The sequence below is a fragment of the Ascaphus truei genome, chromosome 3 (assembly GCF_040206685.1).
Source record: "Ascaphus truei isolate aAscTru1 chromosome 3, aAscTru1.hap1, whole genome shotgun sequence".
Lineage (NCBI taxonomy): Eukaryota > Metazoa > Chordata > Amphibia > Anura > Ascaphidae > Ascaphus > Ascaphus truei.
Genome location: NC_134485.1, coordinates 356,252,924 through 356,276,321, shown reverse-complemented (window position 1 = coordinate 356,276,321; position 23,398 = coordinate 356,252,924). Strand labels below are relative to the sequence as shown.

The 23,398-nt window shown below is 42.7% G+C and overlaps 1 protein-coding gene across 1 annotated transcript; it reads left to right on the top strand.

Annotated features, from left to right (window-relative positions):
- The first annotated feature begins 285 nt into the window (after window positions 1-285).
- CKAP2 (cytoskeleton associated protein 2) lies at window positions 286-18,988 on the top strand. The gene is made up of 9 exons (XM_075592014.1): window positions 286-1,414; window positions 2,754-2,841; window positions 5,772-5,850; window positions 7,349-8,151; window positions 10,219-10,450; window positions 11,629-11,799; window positions 12,007-12,076; window positions 15,271-15,544; window positions 18,057-18,988. Exons 1-9 carry the CDS (start codon window positions 1,288-1,290, stop codon window positions 18,304-18,306), a joined length of 2,094 nt encoding a protein of 697 aa, XP_075448129.1. The 5' UTR covers window positions 286-1,287; the 3' UTR covers window positions 18,307-18,988.
- Window positions 18,989-23,398: the final 4,410 nt, after the last annotated feature.

The window sequence follows — 23,398 nt, the reverse complement described above, 5'->3', positions numbered from 1 at the left end:
CCTGCTTGCTGGCGGAGGCGCGCTGAGGCACGCTCTCGCTCAGCACTGAGTCCCTACAGGTGCAATTAGAGCGGCTTTAGTAGGGGCTCTCCTACGCTTCCAGGGAAGCCTGGCCGAGGCCTAAGGCTAAGGCCCCGCTGCCTCAGACCATTTTTGCGAACGGGGGGTGGGGGGCGTGGCCAAAACAGGTGGGGGGCGTGGCCATGACATGGGGGCGTGGCCATGATGTGAGGGGGCGGGGCCGCCCGTCAGCCTTTCAGCCCCTCAACCGCTGAGCCCCTCAAATCCTCAGCCCCTCACACACAGACGCACTCAGGCACACACACAGACAGGCACTCAGGCACACACATACAGACACTCACGCACTCAGGCAGGCACACACACACGCACTCGGGCACACACATACACACAGACAGGCACTCGCACACAGGCACACACACAGACAGGCACTCACGCTGCTTTCCCCCCACACTCTCCTCCCCGCTCCCCGAAGCCTCCCCTCCTCATTGGCTCACAGCCACACCACGTGACGCGTTGCCGCTTGGGATTACAATTCTCTTGAATCCCCTGGCGGCTGACGCGTCACAGCGTGTAGTGAGCTGTGCCGTGAGGGGGGACTGGGACCGGCTCGGGAGGATTCCCCTGCTGGTGGGGAACGCTCGTGCGGCCACCTGCGCCGTCGGGCGCAGCGGGTCCCAGCCCTAAGAGGAGATCCAGGATAGAGCTTTATACGAATACCAAGAGTACTATGTGCGGTCGCTATGTACGACATTGAGTTGCTTTGCGGCTGCACGCCGTCGCAGGGACTATAAGCACAGCCTAAATCTGAGCACCACTGCGGGACAGCACAACAGCAACATATAATATGCTCCATGCACCTCACAAGAGCTATACTGTTCTCTACAAAAAACTTCTGAAACACTGTTTTTGGTTATGATATTGCAACAGCCTTTAATTGTGCCCTGTTAAATAATGCATATATGACCATATGGTCTGATAGTTACCACTATCAATGAAGCTGTGTTTCAGCTCAATGTCAACTCTCTCGTCTCCCATCTGGAAGCATCAAGCACTCCCAGACGTTAGGCACTAACTATACCTCACGTGATCAACAATTTGAAATGATTCGCTCACGGACAGTAAACATGCATCGGCCCCAGCCAGGCCCTGCCTCCCTCCTCTCCCCAGCCAATCGCTGCGGCGTTTAGCGCGGGGGGACGACGTGATTGGCCAACGGTTTGCAAATTCACCAATCATGTGAGTGGACTGGGTGTAGGAGGCGGTTCAATGGCGGAGCGTTATTCAAACACGAGATTAGGGAGATTATCAAAAGGCTTCGCTCCGTGTAGACGAGACAGGATGAATCTGGTGCAGCCGCTTCCCCCCAGCCGGAGACTGCTGCCTAGTTATAGAGGTGAGACGTGTGTCCTTCCCGTTTCTTCATTCTCTTCAGGCTCCTGGTTTCATTAGGGTTTGGTGACTTGCATCGTTTATATACAGCTGATAGCCCTAAATATCACTATGCGCGTAAATATGCTTTATAATAGCCCAATGATACCATCCCTAACGCGTCTGTAATTGGATATACTCAGCAGCATGATTGATATTATTATTATTTTATTGCACTTTGTCCCATTTGGCAGATTTCTGGTTTTCCCTCGGTAATTAGTGGGATCTGGTGGGTAGCAGCGGCGGGGGGGGCCGGACCAGCCCCCCGCCCCCCTGTGTAGGGCGGCGGTGCCCATATTGTACCCGGGTGGCATGCCTGGACCAGCCCCCCGCCCACCTGTGTAGGGCGGCGGTGCCCATATTGTACCCGGGTGGCATGCCTGGACCAGCCCCCCGCACCCCTGTGTAGGGCGGCGGTGCCCATATTGTACCCTGGTGGCATGCCCGGACCAGCCCCCATATGTAGGGCTGCGGTGCCCATATTGTACCCGGGTGGCATGCCCGGACCAGCCCCCCTGTGTAGGGCTGCGGTGCCCATGTTGTACCCGGGTGGCATGCCCTGCATCACGTCCCTCTGACTAAATGCCATTGTTATAGATAGAGGCGCATAAGAGTTTATAAATCCGTGTGCTTTGATGGTCGCTATAATAGTCAGTCTGTAAGGATGACGCCGCTGACACAGTTATATTGTATTAAAGGCAGAAGTGGTGCAAATTTGGGGCAACAAAACTGCGTCAGATGTGTGTAAAATATTTTCCTTAATACATATTGTATTTGTTTCTGAGGTGCTCGGATGTAATGTGTGGCACGTACAGGTCTTGCACCACTGTATACTGCACAACATAAGCTATAGTTGCAAATGCTCCTTGACTCCCTTTGTGTCTGGGCTTTCCTCATGGTTTCACCTTCCCAGGCCATATATATCTACATTTTGGTTTTGAGATCTTTGGGTAAAATTGTCCCATTTATGTGGGTGTCGAATGGAAAAGGTTTTTCTCCCACCCCACCTCACACCCTGATTTGAAAACTGGGAGTGTCTGGATCGGTTTGGGATATTTTCTGGGATATAGCAACCCTTCTCCCCAGGGAAAATGAGATGTGGATGTGTAGTGACACAGCACATAAATGACCTGGTTATTTGAATGTTGCTGCTGCGGTGTTTTTTTTTATTTACAATTTAACTCTTTCCATGTAGAAGGACCTTTTTCAATGCATTATTTATTACATGTTCCTTGATGGTTTGTAGACTAGCTCATTGATGCAGTTATTAGAATCCATGATTAATATTTCAACTTTCACACTAGAGCAAAGACGTAAGAACATAGAAGCACATTTGTCCCGAAAAATGTCATTTACAGGACCCCATCTGCAGGATAAGAAGCTAGAGAAGAGGTTAGTAATAGTCATTTTAACTTTGGGTGCCAATTTGCGTTGCTACACATGTTCCTTAGTAAATGCATGCAAGATTGTTTCAATTTGACGTAATTTGAATTACTTACCTAAATAAAGTTATCATGGATCGCCTTTGGGAATTTAAAAAAAATGTGTTTTATAGTAAATAAAGAAGGGTGGGTAGCCATGTTGGTACAGTACTTACTTTCTTCCATGTAGTAGCAAAGTAGGTGGTATGACACTCATTTTTTATTTTATATATATTTAATTATTATTATTAAACCAACAAGTAGTTATGTTAAAAGCTTTTCAAACCTCTCAGGGTCCTTCATCGGGTATGACAGAATTACAGAAACAAAATATAATATACAGTGTTTATACGAGGGATATCTGGTTCCAATGGATGTTGAGGGAGTGGGAAATAAGTTAGAAACGGGTGGCCTAGTGTGACAATGAACAGTAGAGACACAAAAAGCTTCTCTATTATAATAATAATATGTTTTTGTGTAGTGCTTTACAGAGACATTTTGCAGGCACAGGTCCCTGCCCCGTGGAGCTTACAATCGATGTTTTTGGTGCCTGAAGCACAGGGAGATAAAGTAACTTGCCCAAGGTCACAAGGAGCTGACACCGGGAATTGAACCAGGCACCCCTGCTTCAAACTCTCAGTGCCAGTCAGTGTCTTTACTCACTGAGCCAATAAAAGGCATACCATGTACTCCCTCCATCTCCTTTTTAATTGTTTGTTTCTCATTTACCATGGATTAACTTTTTATTACTTATCTGGCTTTATTATTATCTCTAATCCATATTCTCCATCACGTTTCAGTTAAGTTCATATTTATTGTACACGTTGCAGTTTCCTACCAGCTACCAATACTTTGTAATGACAAAAAAGACACAGCACAAACCTCTCATAGTGAAGTAAGTTTTAGTAAGTAAGAATGTTATAGCTGGGTAAGTAATCTGCGTACATCAGATAAGATGGTTAAAAGCACATCATGTAGCAAGACGGGTTACTGAACATCGAATGTGGAGCTGGTCAGGAACAGAGTCGCCGTCTGGATATCTTCCCATGGTCTTCAAAGGCGTTGATCTCCTAAAGGTAGGTGGCCCCTCACATGATGGCACTATTAATAGGCGTCTGTCAACTGCACTCTCTTAGGCTGCGCTTATAGTGCCTTGCAACGCGACGTCGTCTCAAAACAAATTGACTCCGTCGCAAGCGCTTATAGTAAGAGCGACGTCGCTTCTAAGAATTTGGAAGCCGTGTAAATTTGATTTTTTATTTTTTTTAGAGACAGTCGCCACATGTGACTGTCTCTAATCCAATCAAATTTCGCGGCCTGCCCCCTTTAGTGACGTCACTGGCAACAGTCGTTAAAAAAACAAATGATAACTTTCGCTGGTGGTGACGGGTGACGTCATCGGTCGCATCGCCGTTGCCAGCACTTAGTGCAGCCTTAGGGTAGATATCCGGTGCAGCGTACGGTAACACCAAAAGTAAATGTCTCAAACATATAGTGTGAAGAAATCTCACTTCACCACTCGGCGCCGCACTCAATCAAAGTTTGTATGTGGTAGTCCAAGAAGTGGTGGATTTACAGCATTTAGGGGGACAAAGATGGATATACCAACACAAGTCTCTAGAATCTGTAATGTCGGAGCAAATTTTGCTCCGACATTACAGATTCTAGAGACTTGTGTTGGTATATCCATTTGAGACATTTAATTTCGGTGTTACCGTACTCTGCACCGGATATCTACTCAGAGAGTCCAGTTGACGAGACGCCTATTCCAAGGAGGACTGATGGTGCCATCATGTGAGGGGCCACCTACCTTTAGGAGATCAACGCCTTTGAAGACCATGGGAAGATATCCAGGCGGCGACTCTGTTTCTAACCAGCTCCACATTCGGTGTTCAGTAACCCGTCTTGCTACATGATGTGCTTTTAACCATCTTATCTGATGTACGCAGATTACTTACCCAGCTATAACATTTTTACGTCACTATGAGCAGTTTGCGCTGTGTCTCTTTTTGTGATTCTCTTATTTCCAGGGGGTGCTGAGCCACCCCCTTTGTTTACTGCTGCAGACGCTCTCCTATGTACCGGTATTTGAGGTTATGTATTCACTTGATGCACTATAACCACTTTTTTATTATAGTGCTGGGTTTTTGGGACTTGGTTATTAGTTTTAGCACGGTACACAGTTTACCCATATAGTCCACAAATTTATATTAGTAGCGCACTTCACCATTTAATTTTTCACTAATACTTTGTGTTGCATGCCTCTCACCACAAAAAAAGGATTGCATTGCTCAAATGATTGTCATTGTAATTCATATAAACCAACACTCTCCTTTTACTTGTTGAAAGTGGTATGTTAGACACTCCATTTTCTCTCCCGTGCAGTCTCAACTTAAAGCAGCATCCTGCAATCCGCTGCTTTCAGATACTCGAGCAACAATTTTGAAAGGATTTGGTCGTGGACATTCAAAGTAGAACCACGACAGGAGTGGTGTCCAAATATGGCTTAATAGATCTTTGACAGCGCACACCTGCACAAAACGTGTCGGAGGTTATCTCTGCTTGTTTTCCCTTTCATTTTTTAACATGCTGCTGTTGGCCCAATAAATATTTTTAACAACGTTTGAGTGATTCAGCCACCATCGTCTTTTTCAGCAGTGGACCGTTTTATCTTTTCCCCATGGGATTCCACTTCCTTAATAGATCATATGCAGAATAGAAACACACTCGCTATATGTTTCAGGTCCACTTGACTTAGGGAGTGTTTTCCTTCTGAAAACAGTGTTTGTTTTTCTACTCTACAAATGAGTGTCATGCCAAAGTTATGAGAACTATTTAACAGATGCAAACTGTTAGTGTATCACGTACTTGACGCAATACTGTGCATTTTCTATTCTGAAGGTCACCTTTAACAGAGACAGTTAATCAGGCTGAACCTCAAGATAAAGTGGAAATTCTTAAACCTGTAAAGCAAAAAATGGTAAGCCATTATATCTCGTTACATTTGTCAGCAAAAATGGCATGTGATTTTTCCGGCAAATAACATCAATGAAGAATATGGTAAAACCATATCAATATCTTACATTTTATATTTTTTATATCCAAAGGTTCAGGACTACTCTAATGAAGTTGTCAAAAGTACCACTTCAAAATAACCGTTTCAGTTCTGAAATATACTTTCCATTTGTTAAGTGGTGGTGGTGGTTAGTAGATTTCTGTAAATTCTTGGTAATTGCGTGATTATTTTATGGCTTAAAAGGTTAGTTTGGCTTCCTGTGTTATCATACATGCTTGAACATGAAGGAAGCATCTAGGTCAGAGGTGGGCAACCTATTTTTCAATGTAGCCACAGGTGTGGTGAATGAGAAGTGAAAACTCCACACCATGTAAAAATTGAGAAATGAGGTTGCTCAATCGAACATGTAAAACACACACTGTTCGTCTGCTTCACTCACCTCGGCACTATCACATGCTGCTGGTTCACTTCGTTGACTCATTCAGAAAGCGGAAACCAGCACACGCCGTCGGGAAAAAGTTTATTTACTGTGGGAGCTGGCAAACTCATTCGCCACATGTTCATGGCCAATTTGCCATTTGTGGCGAATGGCGACAGGGTTGCCCACCTCGGATCTAGGTAAACTGGCTCTATAACCTCCTCCCTAATTTATCCGACAATGACTTTCTCCTCCGAGTGCTGGTGAAGGTTAGGCTGAACATGGCATTTATTTATTCTGCTGCTTATTTATTTTTTTATGAATATAACAAGAGGCAGGGGTGCCCAATGCTACATCCCATAGACAAAACATATATGGTAAAATGTATAAAGTTAAATACTTCACTAATAATATTAAATACTTGCTTACTTAATTAACCCTTTGGCCAAAGCGTCATAAGCCTGCATACCAATGCCAAGGTATAACCAAATTTATGCAGGTCCTACACTACACTGTGAACCCTTCCTTTACCTCTGTTACAGAGTTCTGTTACCTGTTCTGTAACAGAGGTAAAGGAAGGGTTCACAGTGTTTGTAGGACCTGCATTAATTTGGTTATACCTTGGAGTTGGTATGCAGGCTTATGACGCTTTGGCCAAAGGGTTAACTAAATAACCAAGTATTTATTATTATTATTGAAGTATTTAACTTTATACTTTTTTACCATATATGTTTTGTCAATGGGATGTAGCTTTGGGCACCCCTGTCTCTTGTTATATACAATTGCCACACTCAGTAGCTCTCTTGTTGACATAAATATATATTCATGATGTGGTGGGTGTGGGCGTTTGAGCTAACTGGGAATGTGTGTTAAAAAATTTTTTTATGAGGCTGAACTAGTCTTATTTATCCGACTATCTGGTATACAGCCTGCACCCAACATGAATAGGCATGGGATGTTACATTTATAGCCATTAGTTTACAAGAAAATAAATCTCTGTACTTTTCTTAAACTAATTTTTCTGATTGCTTAATTTCATAACAGGTTACTAAAGAAAATATAGCACCGCAGTCTGTTACAAGCAAAGGTGGCAGCGTGTGTCTACAAAAGCCCTCTGATATGGCGAATCCAATAACGAACATTGTAGTGAAAAGAAATCCAGATAACTCAAAAGCATTGGTAAAACCAAATACACAAAGGGAAAGCCAGCAAATGTCATTTACTCGGTCTTTCTTAAAAACAAAGGTCTTGAAAGAGAAACAGCTGAAGGATGAAGAGCTAAAACAAAAGGCTACAGACTTGCCAAAAAAGCCAGTAAATAAGCCTGTGCTTGGCGCATATCGTGGCAAAGTAATTCCATCCAAGATTAACTCCTTCAGGAAGGCACCTGAAAGCAATGACATCAAGAAGAGAAAGCAGCAGGTGCCTGCTCCTAAACCAGCAACACAATCAAAAACCTTAAATGTTGCTGCTGGTAAACAAGTGTCAAAATCTGCCTCTGCCGGTGCCCTGAAACAAAGGGCGCCTCCTGTTCCAGAGACCAGACCTCGAACGAGACCTTCAACTAGTGCTGTCATCAAGAACAGAGAAGAACCAGCAACGACAAGAAGACACACACATGCGCTTGTCATAAAGTCCATGGGTGAAAACGTGCTGCATAAACCGGGCCCCGATAAAAATAAAAAGCCAACTGAATCTGTTGGACAGAAAGCTGAAATGCTACATAAGAGAAGAACATTGGCAGGGCCAGTAAGCACAAGGCCAGGTACTACGCTGAACAAAACTGCGCAACAGCCTGCTGCTGGAAGTAAATACACAAGGCCAAAAGAGTCTGCAGAAGAACGCAAGTATGTGTGCAACATAGAAATGCATGTAAACGTGAAGAAGAAAAATCATTTTAATTGGGTTTTTAGGTTGAAGCTACTTTTTATTTTATTTTTTATTATTATTTATTTATTTATTTAAATGTATAAAGCTGCTTTCCAGCCAGAGGCCATCTGGTTCCTGAAATATTTAGTTGCCGGTGTTTTCCTGGACCTTTAAAAATGGCTCCCACGGTCATGTAATCCGAACCTGCAAACTGGAAGCTTCATGACCATTTTGATTTACCTAAACTGAAATAAACTAGTGGTAATGAACTATCTCTCTAACCAGGGGATCTGGGGATCTAAAAATGTGATTCAACTGGTTTGAATTTTGTTAAAACTAAAGGAGGTGTGATTGCTGCGTTCTCTAAATAAAAACATTGGGCATCGGAGGTATTTGTGATTCTACTCAATGTAAGGCACCTAGTTTTGATTTGTTCGTATAGTCTGTAATATTGGACGTGTCGGGCTGAGATGCATTTAAGTTTTATAACACTGCAAACACTTTTTTTTTTCCCCCTCTGTGCTGCTGTGTAAAATTCCAGTTGTAGAAGTAAGCTGGTTGAACAGAGGATATGTTTTATACTGTTCCAGAAAATTAAATGATGTATTTGCAACCTGCCTTTACTTTAATATTTCAAATGTTTTAAATTCCAGCATGGTTTAAAGATGGCTGACTGAATGCTTGTTCACTTTTTCCAATTTGTTTTTTTTTTTTTTTTTTTTTATAACCTTGCCTGGCAAATTGAATGTATTCCTTTGTTAAATTGACCTTTTCCCCCAACGAGAACCTTTCCAGTTGACAAACTGGCAATTGCATGTTGTATTAAAATAATAAAAGCTTCCTCTTAGAGCATGGGTGGGCAACTTCAAATCAGTGACTCTGAATGGGTCCCTAGTGGCCACGGCGAGGTGCGTGCCACACACCAGAGACACCTCGATGGCGCAGTCACGTGCTTGGCAGCCAATGGAAGGGTAGATATGCCCGCCATGGCGACTCCCCCCGTTCATCACATAACTCCCCTACAGACCGCAGATCGCGAGCTGTAATCTCTGCATGCGCAGCCAGTTGTGCGCGCAGCAGTGAGCACTGGGGCCTTAGGCTGCGGTCCCAGTGACTGCCACAGCACACGCCTCGGCATGCACTGTGCGAACAAGCACCGGCCCCCAGTCACTCAGGGCCGAGTACATGCGTCGGCGCACATTCAGCAGCCGCGCTGTACTGCACGATTCCACACACTCAAAAAAATTGTGTGTGGAACTTGCGACGGAGCCGTGGCCACGCCCCCACCGGTGGTTCAACCAATGAGGGCGAACCAGCCGCGTGAGGTCATGGCCATGCCCTCAAAACCCCGACCACGCCCCCTCCCGTCGCAACTTCTCCCTCTCTCCTGAAGATCGCGGTTAGCGCTGTGCACGCGTGTCACAGTGATGACTGAGACCGTAGCCTAAGTCTTCAACTGAGCCACATGTGGTGAAGCAGGGATAGCCTTAAAACCTGACCTGTTGGTGGCCCTTTTTGGACTGGTGTTGCCCACCCCCGCTCTAAAAATACAATTGTGTATGCACATACTGTGAAAGTGTATGTGACTGGTGATTCAAGGTCAGGGAAACTGCACTCCTTTTATTTCAAAGTATGTAGCCGTTATATATCAATGCTATGTAAGATGCTGTATTTCACAGCCCACAGAGTTTTGCCCACGCCTGTAGCTTTGCAGTGTAAGACCAGGTCCATAGTAGGCGCAACCGAGCGCGTGACATCACGCGCTCCTATACTTGCAGTGATCTGTGGTTTGCAGGGTTGTGTGACTGGGGGCGGGCCTGTGACGTCATGTGAGTGGTTCGCCCTCATTGGCTGAACTGAGCACGTGACCCGGCCATCGCGCAGCAAATACAAACATTTTGTCTAAAGTTTGGGAAGCACCGTCTCTCGCGTGCACTATAGACATGCGCATTGGCCTCCAGTTGTTGCTCGCGCCGTCTGATTAACTATGGCCGCGGCCTAACTAGGATTATGTAGTTGTGTATTCATGTTTTGTTAACCTTCAGGGCTCGTCTGGCAGAATGGAAAGCGTTAAATGGGAAGGTAATGAAGAGGCCCCCAGTCTCAGCCCAGGTGTCTTCTACATGTAAAGGGCTGAAACAAGAACCAAAGATTAAGAATGAACCGGAAGAGCAAACTCCACCATTATTCTGGGCTACCATGGCAGAAGAGGACGAGCAGGAAATCTTCACTGTACAAGTTAACAAAATGTTTTCAGACTGTCTCAAATTAATTGAGGTATGTCCCATCTCTCCCCTTCTAGTTTCTGCAGTATTGTATACTGTGTTTTTTTTGTTCTGTTCAGCATAGATTATGATACTAGTTGTGTTCAGATAAGGAGACCTGTGAGGTTTAGTAATCTGTACCCATTATTACTTAGGAAGAATTTTCTTGTTCCAATAAAAAAGAATCACAACCCATTAATTATCTACAAAATGACCTGTAATTAACTATTTGAGGCATTATTTCTTGTGTCAAATTCTGTCTTGCAGGGCCTTTGTTTTACTATATAAAACTTATCAGGCTTATTAAATGTTACCAGTTTTTTTCTAAAACCATGCCTAGGAATTTTACAGTATACCATAATTTATAACCAATTATCATTGTCCAAAAATGTCTTTAAATACTTTGCAGGGTTTGTTTTAATGATCAGTACATGTCAAGGATATGGTGTCCATTAAAAAATAGAAAAATGACAATTCACGTGTTTACGGCAGCCCGCTGTGCTATTGCAGCGGCCTGGAAAAAGGTGAACGCGCCCTCTAGACAGACGGTGTTACGGAGACTAAGGGAAATAAAAATGATGGAGCTCCTTTCAGCGCAATTGAGCCAAAAACTTGACAAATTTCACAAAATCTGGGAAATTTGGCCTGGCAATTAGGAACACAGACATAACTACAGAGAAACTAGATAAATGGGCTTCTCCCCCCCACCCCCCCCCTTCTTTCTCTTCTTTTCTCTGTTCTTCTCTATTCTTTTCTAAATTCTACGAGAGTCACGCAAGAAAGCGGCTGCTTCCCTAGAACAGCCTAAGATGTGGAAACAGATCATATTAACACAAAAACTATGTTAAAACGAATATTTTACTTAAGCACTGATAACGAATTGTAGAGGTTTTTTTTGGTAATACTTGAACAATATATGTGTACCAATGTTTGAATATTTGTTGTCTCTCCAATACAATAAAAAAAAATTGAAACAAAAAAAATACTTATTTAGATCACTAGAACACAGATCGTTTTTATTGGGTAGTTGATACTGTACTTACAAAAAGTCACTAAGGTTTCTAAAGCAGAATTTGTAATGCACTGTAGATCGCCTCCTGGCCCTTGTCAATCTTTGTGTCTGTCTGTCTGATTACACACCCTGAAGGGTCCATTGAATTTTATTTTCTTCTCCCATCTGCCATACGCAAGGTTTGTCCTAAGGAAGCAGTACTCAACATTTTGGAGAAACAGATTCAGAGTGTCCCAGAAGCAAAAAAGCTATCCAAGTACTGGGTTTGTCTTGCACGTCTTGAGCAGCGGCACGGCCGGCTGGATAAAGTGATTTCCATTTGTGAGGAAGCTGTGGCAGCTGGAGCACAGGTATTAAAGTATCACAAGAAAAGTGTCCTTTGTCATAGAGCTACTTTTAAATTGGAGACAGGCCCAACGAGGCAGCATATGTTCAGGAAATATTGTTATGGGCAAATATGTAAATATATCACTGGTATTGGATAGAACTCAATTAGTAGGTTCTACTATAAAGCCATAGTAACTTCCCTGTTTTTTTCCCCCCCACCTGTCTTAAAGCCATTAGATGAGCTGAGAAACATTCTTGCAGATGCTGTGGAAAATCTCAAGACTGCTCCATCTGATTCTGGTATGTCTGCTCTCTTCATAGCTGGGCATATGGGATTGTTCTATATATATTATGCATGTGTTCTAAGGACAAAAATCTTTAACTAATATCTAAATACAGCTCAATCCTGTTATAGCGCGATCTGCTACAACGCGGATCCACTTATAACGCGGTCTCAGTGTGGCTCCCGATTTATAATTAAATTGTGTGCCCGTTAAATATCAAATGAAAAGTGGTTGTATAATTGAATAAATATAACCACTTTGTTGTGGGAGGGTCATACAATTTGTTACAAGTCCTTTTTGAGAGCAAAGGAGAGGTGTGTAATTTGAGATTAAGCCAATATTGGTGTCCAGGTGCGTTTAACACCATCTAAAACCACATAAAATATTCTAGTACAGTTGTACTGTTTTCTGGGACGCATGTAATGGGTTGTGGTGGGTTTTTTTTTTTTTAATTAAAATATAGGTTACCAGATAGGTTCAAAATGTGTGCTCCATGCGCCTATTTTTCTTGTGTTCTAACTGGAGGTATCTGCTTGTAAAGCCTTGGTTTAACGAGACCTGTGATTTAAATAGTTCTGAGAAATGAAGTGGAAAAATACGCTTTGCCCTCTTGATTTGAGTCAGTTGTGCAAAATGTAATTTGTTTGGACTAGTGTTTTGTTTGTTTTTCCTCTCTCCTCCCTGGATTCTTGCGCGTTATGATGGGCTTATAAAGTGGCAATAGTTTCACCCATAATAGGAAATATGTAATGTTTCAAATGGATTTTTAGAGTCTCCTAAAGTAGCTTTGATTTGTAATAAAGATTTACTGAGCAGAAACTACTGTCCAATGGATGCCCTACAGTTTGGTTTCTAGATCATAAGTTACCATTATAAACGGATTTGTAGTGCATCTGTTCATTAGCTTAGGGTAGTGGTTTATTTATTTATTTTTATCCAGGGTTCCTAGGAGCCATTTGGTTTTCACTGGCTTCTTTAAAGGGTTCCCTGCAATTTTCCGGTCATTAAAAAATTGTACCAAACACAAAAGCATTTACAATGCATCTGATATCAGACACGCTATTAGTGAGAGTTGGGGTTCCTTATAATGCATCTGATCTCTGACACGCTATTAGAGAATTTCAGAATTTCACAATACAGTATAATTATAGGACTCCTTAACCAATAAAGTTAAACCACTGGCCTATGGTATTAAAAGCTGCAGCACATTTCTGGACCAGGACATTTCTGGTTTGGCTGCTGCCTCAATGACATCATAAAGAACTTTCATCATCTTGGTGCAGACCAGTTTAGTCTCCCTATAAAGCTTTCTTTTCTGAAGAGGGATGCACAAGCTGATGTCTCCTTTCCTGCTGTTTAAAGTTAAAACACTGACAACTGCCAAAAGTGAGCCATGCAAGAACAGCAGATCATGGACACTATTGAGTGGTGTGATGAAGCAGATGAGAAATCCAGAGATTTCCTTTTACAGAAAGATGAGCAGACTTTGCATAAAGAGATAAAAAGGGGATGCAAGAGAAATTTAAATCTGCAAACAGAAGTGGACACAATGACAATTGGCAAGGAAGGTGAGGAAGAGTAGAATAATATCAACAGGAAGGCTAACTTTGAAATATTGCACATGAAGGCTACTGATACTAAAAGTAATTTGAGTCAGTTTGTCTAGTTCTGTTTGTCTTCGCTTCGTCTCGGCTTGGGTGTAGAGGGGATTGAGCAGTACTTGCTTTATTTAAGTAGTTTTGTGAAAGTCCTCAGATTTTAAGGGAGTTTCAAATTTGAGATGTTCATATTTATCAAAGATGAACTGTCCATGTAGCAACATGGTATTGTGCTATTTAGAGTTGTGGTTTTAAGCAAATGTTAATGGTAGAATTGGAGTGTATTTGGTTTTTGAAACTACAGTGTATGTAATGTATGTGTTCATATGGGATTGTGCAATCACAGGACAAAACAAAAGAGGGGGAATGGCTGGCCAGCACAGAAAATACCAACTTTACTTCGGGGCAGTCACTGGGAAATTGTTAGCCATAGTCTCCTTGCTATACTTCAGCGCTAACCTGTTAGAAGTGAGTTACCCGTGCACCATAGTCAATGTCTCCGTTTCTGGTTACGTTCATGTGGGAGAAGCATGACCGACTGATAAAACCAGCTCCCGAGTCAGTGCTGTAAGGGCTTGGTCCCGCTGCGTCCGGTGGCGCGTGCGCCACCAGCCCATTACCTGCAATCCGTTGGTCCCCGCTGCCTCCTCCCTCCGTGGCTCACTACGTGCTGTGACGCATCAGCCGGCCAGCGCTTCCAGAAGAAGGTGTTCTGGAGCGTTGACGCGTCACGTGGTGCGCATGTGAGCCAATGAGGCGGTAAGCAGGGGAGCAGGGAAGGAGCTCGTAGGGAGACGGCCTGTTTTTTTTTATTGGCCGGCTCAAGTTTCATTCAGGAGGGAGTCTGGCCTCCGGGCTCCTGCACACCGGAGGAGGGGAGGGGGGTACGAACGGACAGACCCTCTGTTCAAACCACGCCTCCCGCTCCCTACAGACCGCAGATAGTGGTCTGTGCCTCTCAGCGCGCTGCCTGCATGCAGTGCGGGTGCACTGACTGGGGGAGCGGGGCCTTAGCCTAATTGTAGGGTGATATGTGCAGCAGGCTTAGTGTGTGTGTGGTGTGTGGTGTGTGGTGTGTGGTGTGTGGTGTGTGGTGTGTGTGTGTGTGTGTGTTTTATTTTCAATATGTTGGCCGTTACTCCATATTGTAATAAACAAAATGCACCCATATAGTTTTATTTTCAAAATTCTGCAACAGCATCTGGATTAATAACGCACTGTTTCTAGAAGTAAAAAATATTGTAGAACTCTTGGTACTATTTTGCCCTACCCCCCTTCTCCTATAGGGAAATGGACAAAGAGATGGGGACTGAATTGGGGTCTAGTATAGGCAAACTAGGGATCAATCCCAAGCTGACAGAACTTGCCATAGTTTTTAAGAATGACTGTAATTAATATTGTCAAAAGACATGGAGGGGGGGGGGGGGGGGTGGCTACAGAGGCCCTGCGCTCTTCCCCAAAGCATTTAAATTAAATGCCGGGGAGCGTGCGAGACTTATCTTGGTTGATTCCACTGTTTTAGATTGGGTGCACTCAATCCCCTCTTTAATGTGTAAGCTGGTTCTTCTTAAAGGTTCTCCACAATTAAATACATTGTTTGTTCTGTGCTCAGGGAAGAACCTCGAACACGCAATCCTGTATGGTGGCAAGAGTGCAAAAGTAGAGAAAATCGAGGCTGTGGTAAAATCGGAGTGTTTAATGCCGGAAGTGGAAGATGTCAAAGTCAAGAGAGAGAAGGAAGGGAAGTTGGGAGGAACTGAGAAGGACAAAAAACTGAGATGGAAGATTATAGAGGAGCCACCCAAAGAGCTTCTAAGTCCAGACAATGGGGGTGATGCATCAACACTAATAAAGTTTAATGTTCGAACAACGCCATACCTACAAAGGTAAGATCTTCATGCATGCTATGTTTATATTTCTTATATTTATAACGGTTTGTAACAGGTCTTCTAGGCATGATTTAAAGCGGAAGACCCATCCAAAATGCATTTCCAGGTAAACTATCCTTTATTTATCGACAAATTTTGTTTTCTGTTTATCCATAGGTTTCAGGTTACGGCTTAATGGCTTCATTTTTATATATATATATATATATATATATATATTTCATGCATGTTTTGTCACGTTTGTGTTTCAAGAATAGCAGAATAAAATGGTACCAAGGAAAGTATTTTTGCCTGCTTTTAAAGCAGCAAGGAAACCTCCCTACTATATATTATTTATTTATTTTTGTAAGACACACCTTTTCAAATTTGAGTCCCAAAAGCCTAATATGTGTCTTTTTGACCAAACACCAAAAACTGCCCAACGCCACTGGTCATTCCCATCAATAGTAACAAAGCGCAAACAGAACCCACTCCCTCAAAATGTGCTCTGCTCAATGCTTAATAAAACCCCCATGATAGATGATGCTCTCTTTACAGGCGCCTCCATTCTAAATGACCATTCTTTAAGGTTTTTGAGGCACAATCGTGTGTGTGTCACTGATTAGACAGCCTTAAAGGGTAAAATCGTGTGTCGTATGGTAATCTGGCGTCTCCGATACCCAAGGATTTATTCCAACTTCAGTTCCTCGAAGAGCGAAGATAAAAGACAGAACATAGTGTAATGTTTACTCAAATTATACTGTAATAAGGATAAAATGCATTTTATAGAACATCCCAAAACACGAGCTTATAGCGATATACGATACACCTGCACTCAGCCATGGTTGTTTGAAGGAACGCCTCAGACTCTTGTTCACCGTGTCCTCGACCTGCAGTGTTCTCCAGGTTGCACAAAGTCAGAGTCCACGTGTACCTGATATTGCTATAAGCTTGTGTTATTGGATGTTTGGAGTGCGGTTTACCCTCTTTTTCTGTATGAGAATTCGCGTAAATGTTACTGGTTTTCTGTCTTCACTACTATGAGTAACTGCCGTTGGAAGAAACCCTTGGATATCTGAAGCCCGATTACCACATGAGATCACATGACCTTACACTTTAAGGCTGTCTTAAAGCTGCAGTTCAGGCAGTATCCTGTATGTGTGTTTTTTTTTTTAATAAATCAGTTCTGTGGTAAGAAAAAATACTTTTAGCATTTTCTGTTTTGAAAAACACAACTTTGAAAGACCAATTTTCTTGTATTCTATTTTAATAAGCATGCTTGTTCCTATAGCAATGATTTACATTCCCCATATTTAAAGATGTCGCCAAACTTTGCCGATCAATAGACGGAGAACGAATTGACCGGCAGCTATGCAGTTCTTTAAGTAGTTAGAGATTGCCCACATAAAACTATTGAAGTAAAAAAATTAATTAAAAAAAAAAAAAGACTGAACTGCCGCTTTAACAGTGTTGCACAATTCTGTTTTTTTGTTTTGTTTTTAACCACACACTACGGATTGTGCCTCAAGCCTTCGACTGGTGCTTTAAGAAGGGGAGAGTCTGTAGGTAGAGAGCAGCATGTACCATTTTTTATTTTTTTTAAATTTATTTTTAGGGAGTGGGTTCTGTTTGCGCTTTGTTTCTATTTATAGGAATGACCAGTGGAGTTGGGCCGCGTTTGGTCATTTGAATGTGTCAGCGTCTAACGAATATAAGTTGTTCATCAATACACCAAGCTGACTACCTTTTTAATAGGACATATGAACTGTGTAACTATTTATGTAACATCAGACACTATGGTCTAACGTCATGGTGATGCGCATTCTATCACCTCTCTAACAGCCCATCATCCCAAGTTTTTGGTTACAACCTACTATATGTATTTATTATTATATACCACTTCGAGAACAAATATATTTTTTTTTAATTATTATTCGTATCACAGTATTAGTGATCATTTGTTTGTGCTGTTTATTGTTTTGTCCAACCTAATTTTATCTAAATCAACCATTAAAGGTTACGTTTTAAATTTCTCATATTTACAATTTGGGGCGTGCTGTGCTATAAGGGGGTCTATTCACTTGTTTCGGCAAGTTATCCCGGTCATTGGAATTTGCCCAGTACTTGGTGGTTGTAATCTCCAGAAAATCCTGTGGGGTTTTTTTTTTTTTTTTCTATCCCTCTTTCTCCATACATTTAACATTATTAAAGGTGTCAAACGTTCTTCAAAGAAGTTACCCTGTATGTTTCTGAGATTTCCGTATCTTTTCCTGCTTATCTCCATGACGCGTCACGAAGTTCGGGGCATCCTATCCGCTAGGCTCTTTGTGTTGGTCACGCACACTAAATGCATTTCTTTGTAAATTCGTTTACATTACACCGCCTTCCTTAGATATGGTCAACTCCGTTGAGCAGGTATTTTATCTACAGTTGAGTCTGTTGCTGTTAGCCAATCTTTCACACTCCCTGTACAAGGAGATGGTTTTATCTTATTGATACATTATGTTTAATACGTGTTTTCCCCCTTCTATAGCATCAAAAAAAAGATGCAGTTTCAAGACAGTGATTCTACCATCAGGGATTTAAAGTTTCTAACCCCAGTGAGGCGCTCCCGGCGTATTGAACTCAAGACACAGCAATTACCGGACATGCTGAAAGACCATGACCCCTGCGTTTCTTCTCTTGCTCAGCTGGGGGAGGTGGGAAGTCCTTCTGATGCCTACATATACAGACAAAATGATGCTCTCCAGGATGTTACTGTCAACAATATACGCAAGCAATGACTATACTTATGAGTAAAGGAGTCTTTGTACAAAGTGCACCTTTTTAACAAGCTTGATCTATATCGATGCGTGCTTCATGTATTCACTGTAAATCTAACAAAATATGACTTCATGTGTTTTACTGTGTGATCCTAGTTCTGCCAGCAGCTGTCATGATTGGGTTGTAGTTTCCTGAGAGTCACTATTTTATGAAGTCCTTTTTTCTCTTTAGCTTGTAAAGAATCCTGAACTGTTAGTCAAGTTTACAAACCCATTGCTTTTAACTGGAACACAGAACTAGATTTTGTTTTAATGATTTGGTACGTGAGCACATGTTTAAATACAAAGTGAACAGTTGGTAGTGTCCTAGTATTTTTTATTTTTTTTTAATAAGGCAGAAGGGCTTGCCTGCATTGTATTCTATCTAATTAGTTCCGACACAGATGGGATTAAAACTACTCTTTCCACTTCTTCAGCTTTTTCTGATTCAAAAATCCAAACTTTAACCGATGGGGTTTTTTTTTTTTTGTTTTTTTTTTTAATTGGTCTTAATTGATTTTTAGTTGTCATATTGTGTGTGCAGTGTTTCAAGAAAAAAATACTGTATGTATTATTATTATTTTTTATGAACGGAATGCTAAAAGTTAAAGGAAAATAAGTGGTTACAGCTTTTATAGCCATGTAAATAAAGACTACAACTGAATTGTGTTATTTTATATTCTCCAGACATTCTCTAATCTGCTATGATTTCTATTTACTTTTTCTTCACCTTACTTGCATTCACCAAACTTAAATAATTTTACCAATGCCTATTTTGTTTTTTATTGTATTCTACCAAGTTTAGAGTTCGTAGTATTATCTGGGGAGTGGAAGTGTACATTCAATACGTGCTGCATTCTGAGCTGTCACCTGCAATATCAACATCTTACAATATATTTTCTAACACTGCTCTCCAAATATTACAATAGGGGAAGGCTCTGTGCATAGGGAAATTATATACAGATACACACAAATAGTGACCACAAGGGGGTCACACTAGCCCTAGAAACTGCACTCGGCCCATCAAGTAGGAAAAACACGTATATCACCACCAATGTCAAGGGAAGCTACCTCCTAATAATAGATGGTATAGAGGGAGCAACAACGAGGCCAACCAAAAGCATAACATGTCTCGTTCAAATTAAAATAATAAACGTTTAATAAAGAGAGTGAATGCTGCCTTAATACTAGATGCTGTCTCTGGGTATCCTGTAGTGCCCTATACTACGATCATCAGTTTAGTAATAGATAATCGTAGATAAACCATAGCTCGCAGTGAGTTGAAATATCGTCTTGATGTCAGTATTTATAAATATAGGTACAGGAGTAGCATAGCACTCTAATTATGCTCTCCCTCACCCTGTCGTGAGTGTGGTCATACAATCGTGCCTCAGTGGGCGTTGATATGTGTTACTTCCTGCTCTCTTCTCGTGGCCGTTGCTGTCGTGACGTCACATTACCCCTGCGTACGTTTCACGTGACTAGCAGCACGCTTCTTCACGGGGATATATATTATTTTTTGGAGAGATTTTCTGTTGTTTACCAATTATCTCATATGTGTCACATTACTTATACACATGTATACTTGTACCAAGGGATAGTGTCCCAGAATTGATCTCTATGGGATTTATACTGTGGTAGGTATACTGATATATATATATTTAATATTGTACACCCATCTGTCTCTTCTCTCGGGATTTTATTTCCATTTCACTGTATATCATGTCTTTCATCAGAAATCGTTTTATTAAAATTGTATTATTTTAGTGAGATGTTATGCTTTTGATTGGCCTCTTTGTTGCTCCCTCTATACGATCTATTATTAGAGGTAGCTTCCCTTTGGTGGTGATATACATATGTTCCACATGTGGGTTTTTTTTTTCCCCTACTTTATGGACTGCAATTTCTAGGGCTACAGTGACCCCTTGTGGTCACTATTGTGTGTATCAACAAAACAGAATGGTGAGCAGGTCTCGTTTACTAAATCTGAAACTAAGCTGGTTTATGCTGGGACTTCAGCAGCAGCCTTGGATTTAACTTCCTTTCCTACCAAAATCAGATATGATGGGATCTCTACGATTTTGTAGTACATTAGACTAGATTAAACAATTGCATGAACTGGTTGTTGGCATTGAAACATTTAATTGACTTACACAAGGTAGAAAAGAAAATTTTTTACATTTATCATGTAGATCGTCCTAGAAAATGATCTATTTTCAAATAATTAAATTACAAATACACAACCTACAAAATTACTGCTAAGATACATCAGTCAAGGAAAAGTCACTCATCCACCAAGTTGCACATTAATTACTGGCGTCCACTTGAAATGTCGGTCTTTCCACAATATACACTTTGTATGCAAAATAAAAACTAGTGTAGGTACGACTTCTTACAACTTCCAGACTTTCCTGGGATCCCTGGATTTTTAATAACGGTGAAAAACAAACTGCGGAATGGAGTATAAATCTCTCAAATGATTGCAAAGACCCCCTATTTTTGAGTACCAACCCCATATCCATCGTTGGAGAGCACACTTAGTCAAACCTGAAGAACAGAACAAAGTTGTTGCTCCACTGCTGGATGGAGGTCTTCAATGACCTTCCAGGTATTGTGGTTGCAAGCATCACTTCTCCACTTTACACAAATGTCATCCATCTTTGTTTTGGTCATTTGCTATCCTTTGGAATATAGTGAAGTACCATCTTTGCCAACAATGGTGTGTATGTATATAGTGCCCACAGCGTACTCTGCGCTTTAAATAAGAGACAAAATTACAGTACAATAAGTGCAACAAAGTGATACAATAGCAATGGAAATCCCTGCCCCAAGGGAGTTTACAATCTAAGGCCTGGGACATAGTAGGGTGAGCCGCGCTGAGCAGATGCAGTTACCCCCTGCATCTGTCAGCGCGGCTTTAGCAGCCGCTTCCGCATTTGGAGAGACAGGCAAATTTAAAATTTGCCGCTCAGGGAAGCGGAGGAGCGGTCACGTGACCGCTCACATCCAATGGGAGCGGGGGACTAGCCCTGCCTCCTGCCTCCGCCCGCCTATGCACCGCCCCCAAAGCGCGCACACTGCCTTGCCTGCCAGGACACAAAAAAGCTCTAGTTTGAGCAGGCGAGGCAGAGCAGGAGCGCTGATCAGCGCGGCCCGAGGCCTAAGCGGTGTGTTGGGAGACTTACAGAGGCAGCAGGTGAGGGAATAAGTGCAGTTGTTGGAAGGAGCGACTGGGTGTTGCACAGTAGCCATGAGTCCAGGCTATTTAAGAGTTGAGTTTTAAGTTTTGTCTGTAAAGTGGGGAGAGGGTTCTTGGTGTATACCGAGTGTGAGGGAGTTCCACAGATAAAGTGCAGTGAGAGAAAAGGGTTTAAAACGAGAGTGCAGTAGGGGTGAAGAGGAGACCGTTCTGGGTAGAGAGCAAAAGCATAACGAGCGATCAAAGATATGCAGGAAGGAGCAGATTAGTGGAGAGGCTTAAACGTAAGGAGGTGAACTTTTGTAGGACATCTGAAATTTGATGGGAAGCCAGGAGAGGGATTTAAGGAGAAAAGCACTGTTTTGGGAGACAGTGAATTTATTCTAACAGAACAATTTTGGATAGATTACAGGGAGGCCTGTTAGCAGTATATTACAGTAATCCAGACTGGAAAGGGCATGCCATAGTTTTAGCCGTAGATTAACAGAGGAAAGGCGAATTTGTCAATAATATGGAGGAAGTAGCAACACATTTTAGCCATGCTGTGAATGGAGAAGGGAAGAGTCAAATGTTACTCCTAGGCATCATGTTTTGGTGACAGGATAGATCAGGTCTGCACAACATACGGCCCGCGGGCCGCCTGGACTCACTGTGCGGCCCGCGATGCCCCCCTCCCTCCAGCCCGCTCTGCAGACACAGGAGGGAAGGAGCGCCAGCATTTTGACACGCTCCCCACCCCCTCCTGAGTCCGCTCTGCCGAGCGCTAGCATTGTGATTGCCCCCCCTCCAACCCCCTCTGCCTATTAGGGAAGGATCGGCAGCAGTTTGATGCGATCCCCTGCAGGCAGAGAGGAGAGAAGGGACAGAGCTGAGGCCAGTCTGACTGCAGAGGGTGGGGGTGGGGTTAGTGACAGCGGAGCCTGTTAGTGAGAGAAGGAAGTGAGGTGACTGCTGCCAGGGACCAAGATGGCTTCCCCCCTCCAGCCATGCTCCACAGTGAAAGGAAGGACACCCCCCCCCTGCAGCTGCTCCTCAGAGCTAGTGGCAGTGTGGCAGAGTGGTAGTGGCAGAGTGTTAGTGTCAGTGGGGTGATGTGAGGTGCAGGGGGAGAGTGAGGTGCAGTGGAGTGATGTGATGTGAGATGCAGGGGGGAGAGTGAGGTGAGGTGCAGGGGGGTGGGATGTGTGTGGTCTGCAGGGGGTATTGTGTGTTATGTGGAGGGGGAGTATTGTGTTAAGGGTGAGGGGGAGAGATGGGGGTGTGAGATAGAGGGTGAGTCTCGCAAAGGTTGATGATGAGGGGTGCAGGGGGAGATATATGAAGATGATGAGTGCTTGGGGAGATATGAGGATGATGAGGGTTGCTGGGAGAGATATGAGGATGATGGGCTGCTGGGGCAGATATGAGGATGATGAGTGCTGGGAGAGATTGATGAGGGGTGCTGGAGGAGATATGAGGATGATGATGATGAGAGGTTCTGGGGGAGATATGATGATGATGATGATGATGATGATTTTACCCGTGCGGCCCGAATCTGTTTTTCTTGGAGCAGTTCGGCCCTTCTCGCTTTACAAGTTGTGCAGGCCTGGGATAGATGGTAGTACCATTCACTGTGATGGAAAAATGGGATATTAGGCAAGATCTACGATAGATAACAGAGTAGTAGTAAATTGAATTTTTTCAGGTTGAACTAAAGTTGTGGAGAACCCCAAGAATCGGAACTGGGACCCCTGTTTTTTTTTAACTTATTCATTAATGACTGAGGTTGGTATAGAGAGCAAAGTCTCCATGTTTGCTGATGATACTAAATTGTGTAGGGTAGAAGAATCAGAGCAGAATGTAATTTCTCTCCAGAAGGACTTGGAGAGCCTGGAA

Coding starts and splice junctions, on each gene's coding strand:
- CKAP2 (XM_075592014.1), top strand. CDS start 1,288: ATGGCGGAGCGTTATTCAAACACGAGATTAGGGAGATTATCAAAAGGC. Junction 8,152..10,218: donor GAGTCTGCAGAAGAACGCAA/GTATGTGTGCAA, acceptor GTTAACCTTCAG/GGCTCGTCTGGCAGAATGGA. Junction 15,545..18,056: donor ACAACGCCATACCTACAAAG/GTAAGATCTTCA, acceptor CCCCTTCTATAG/CATCAAAAAAAAGATGCAGT.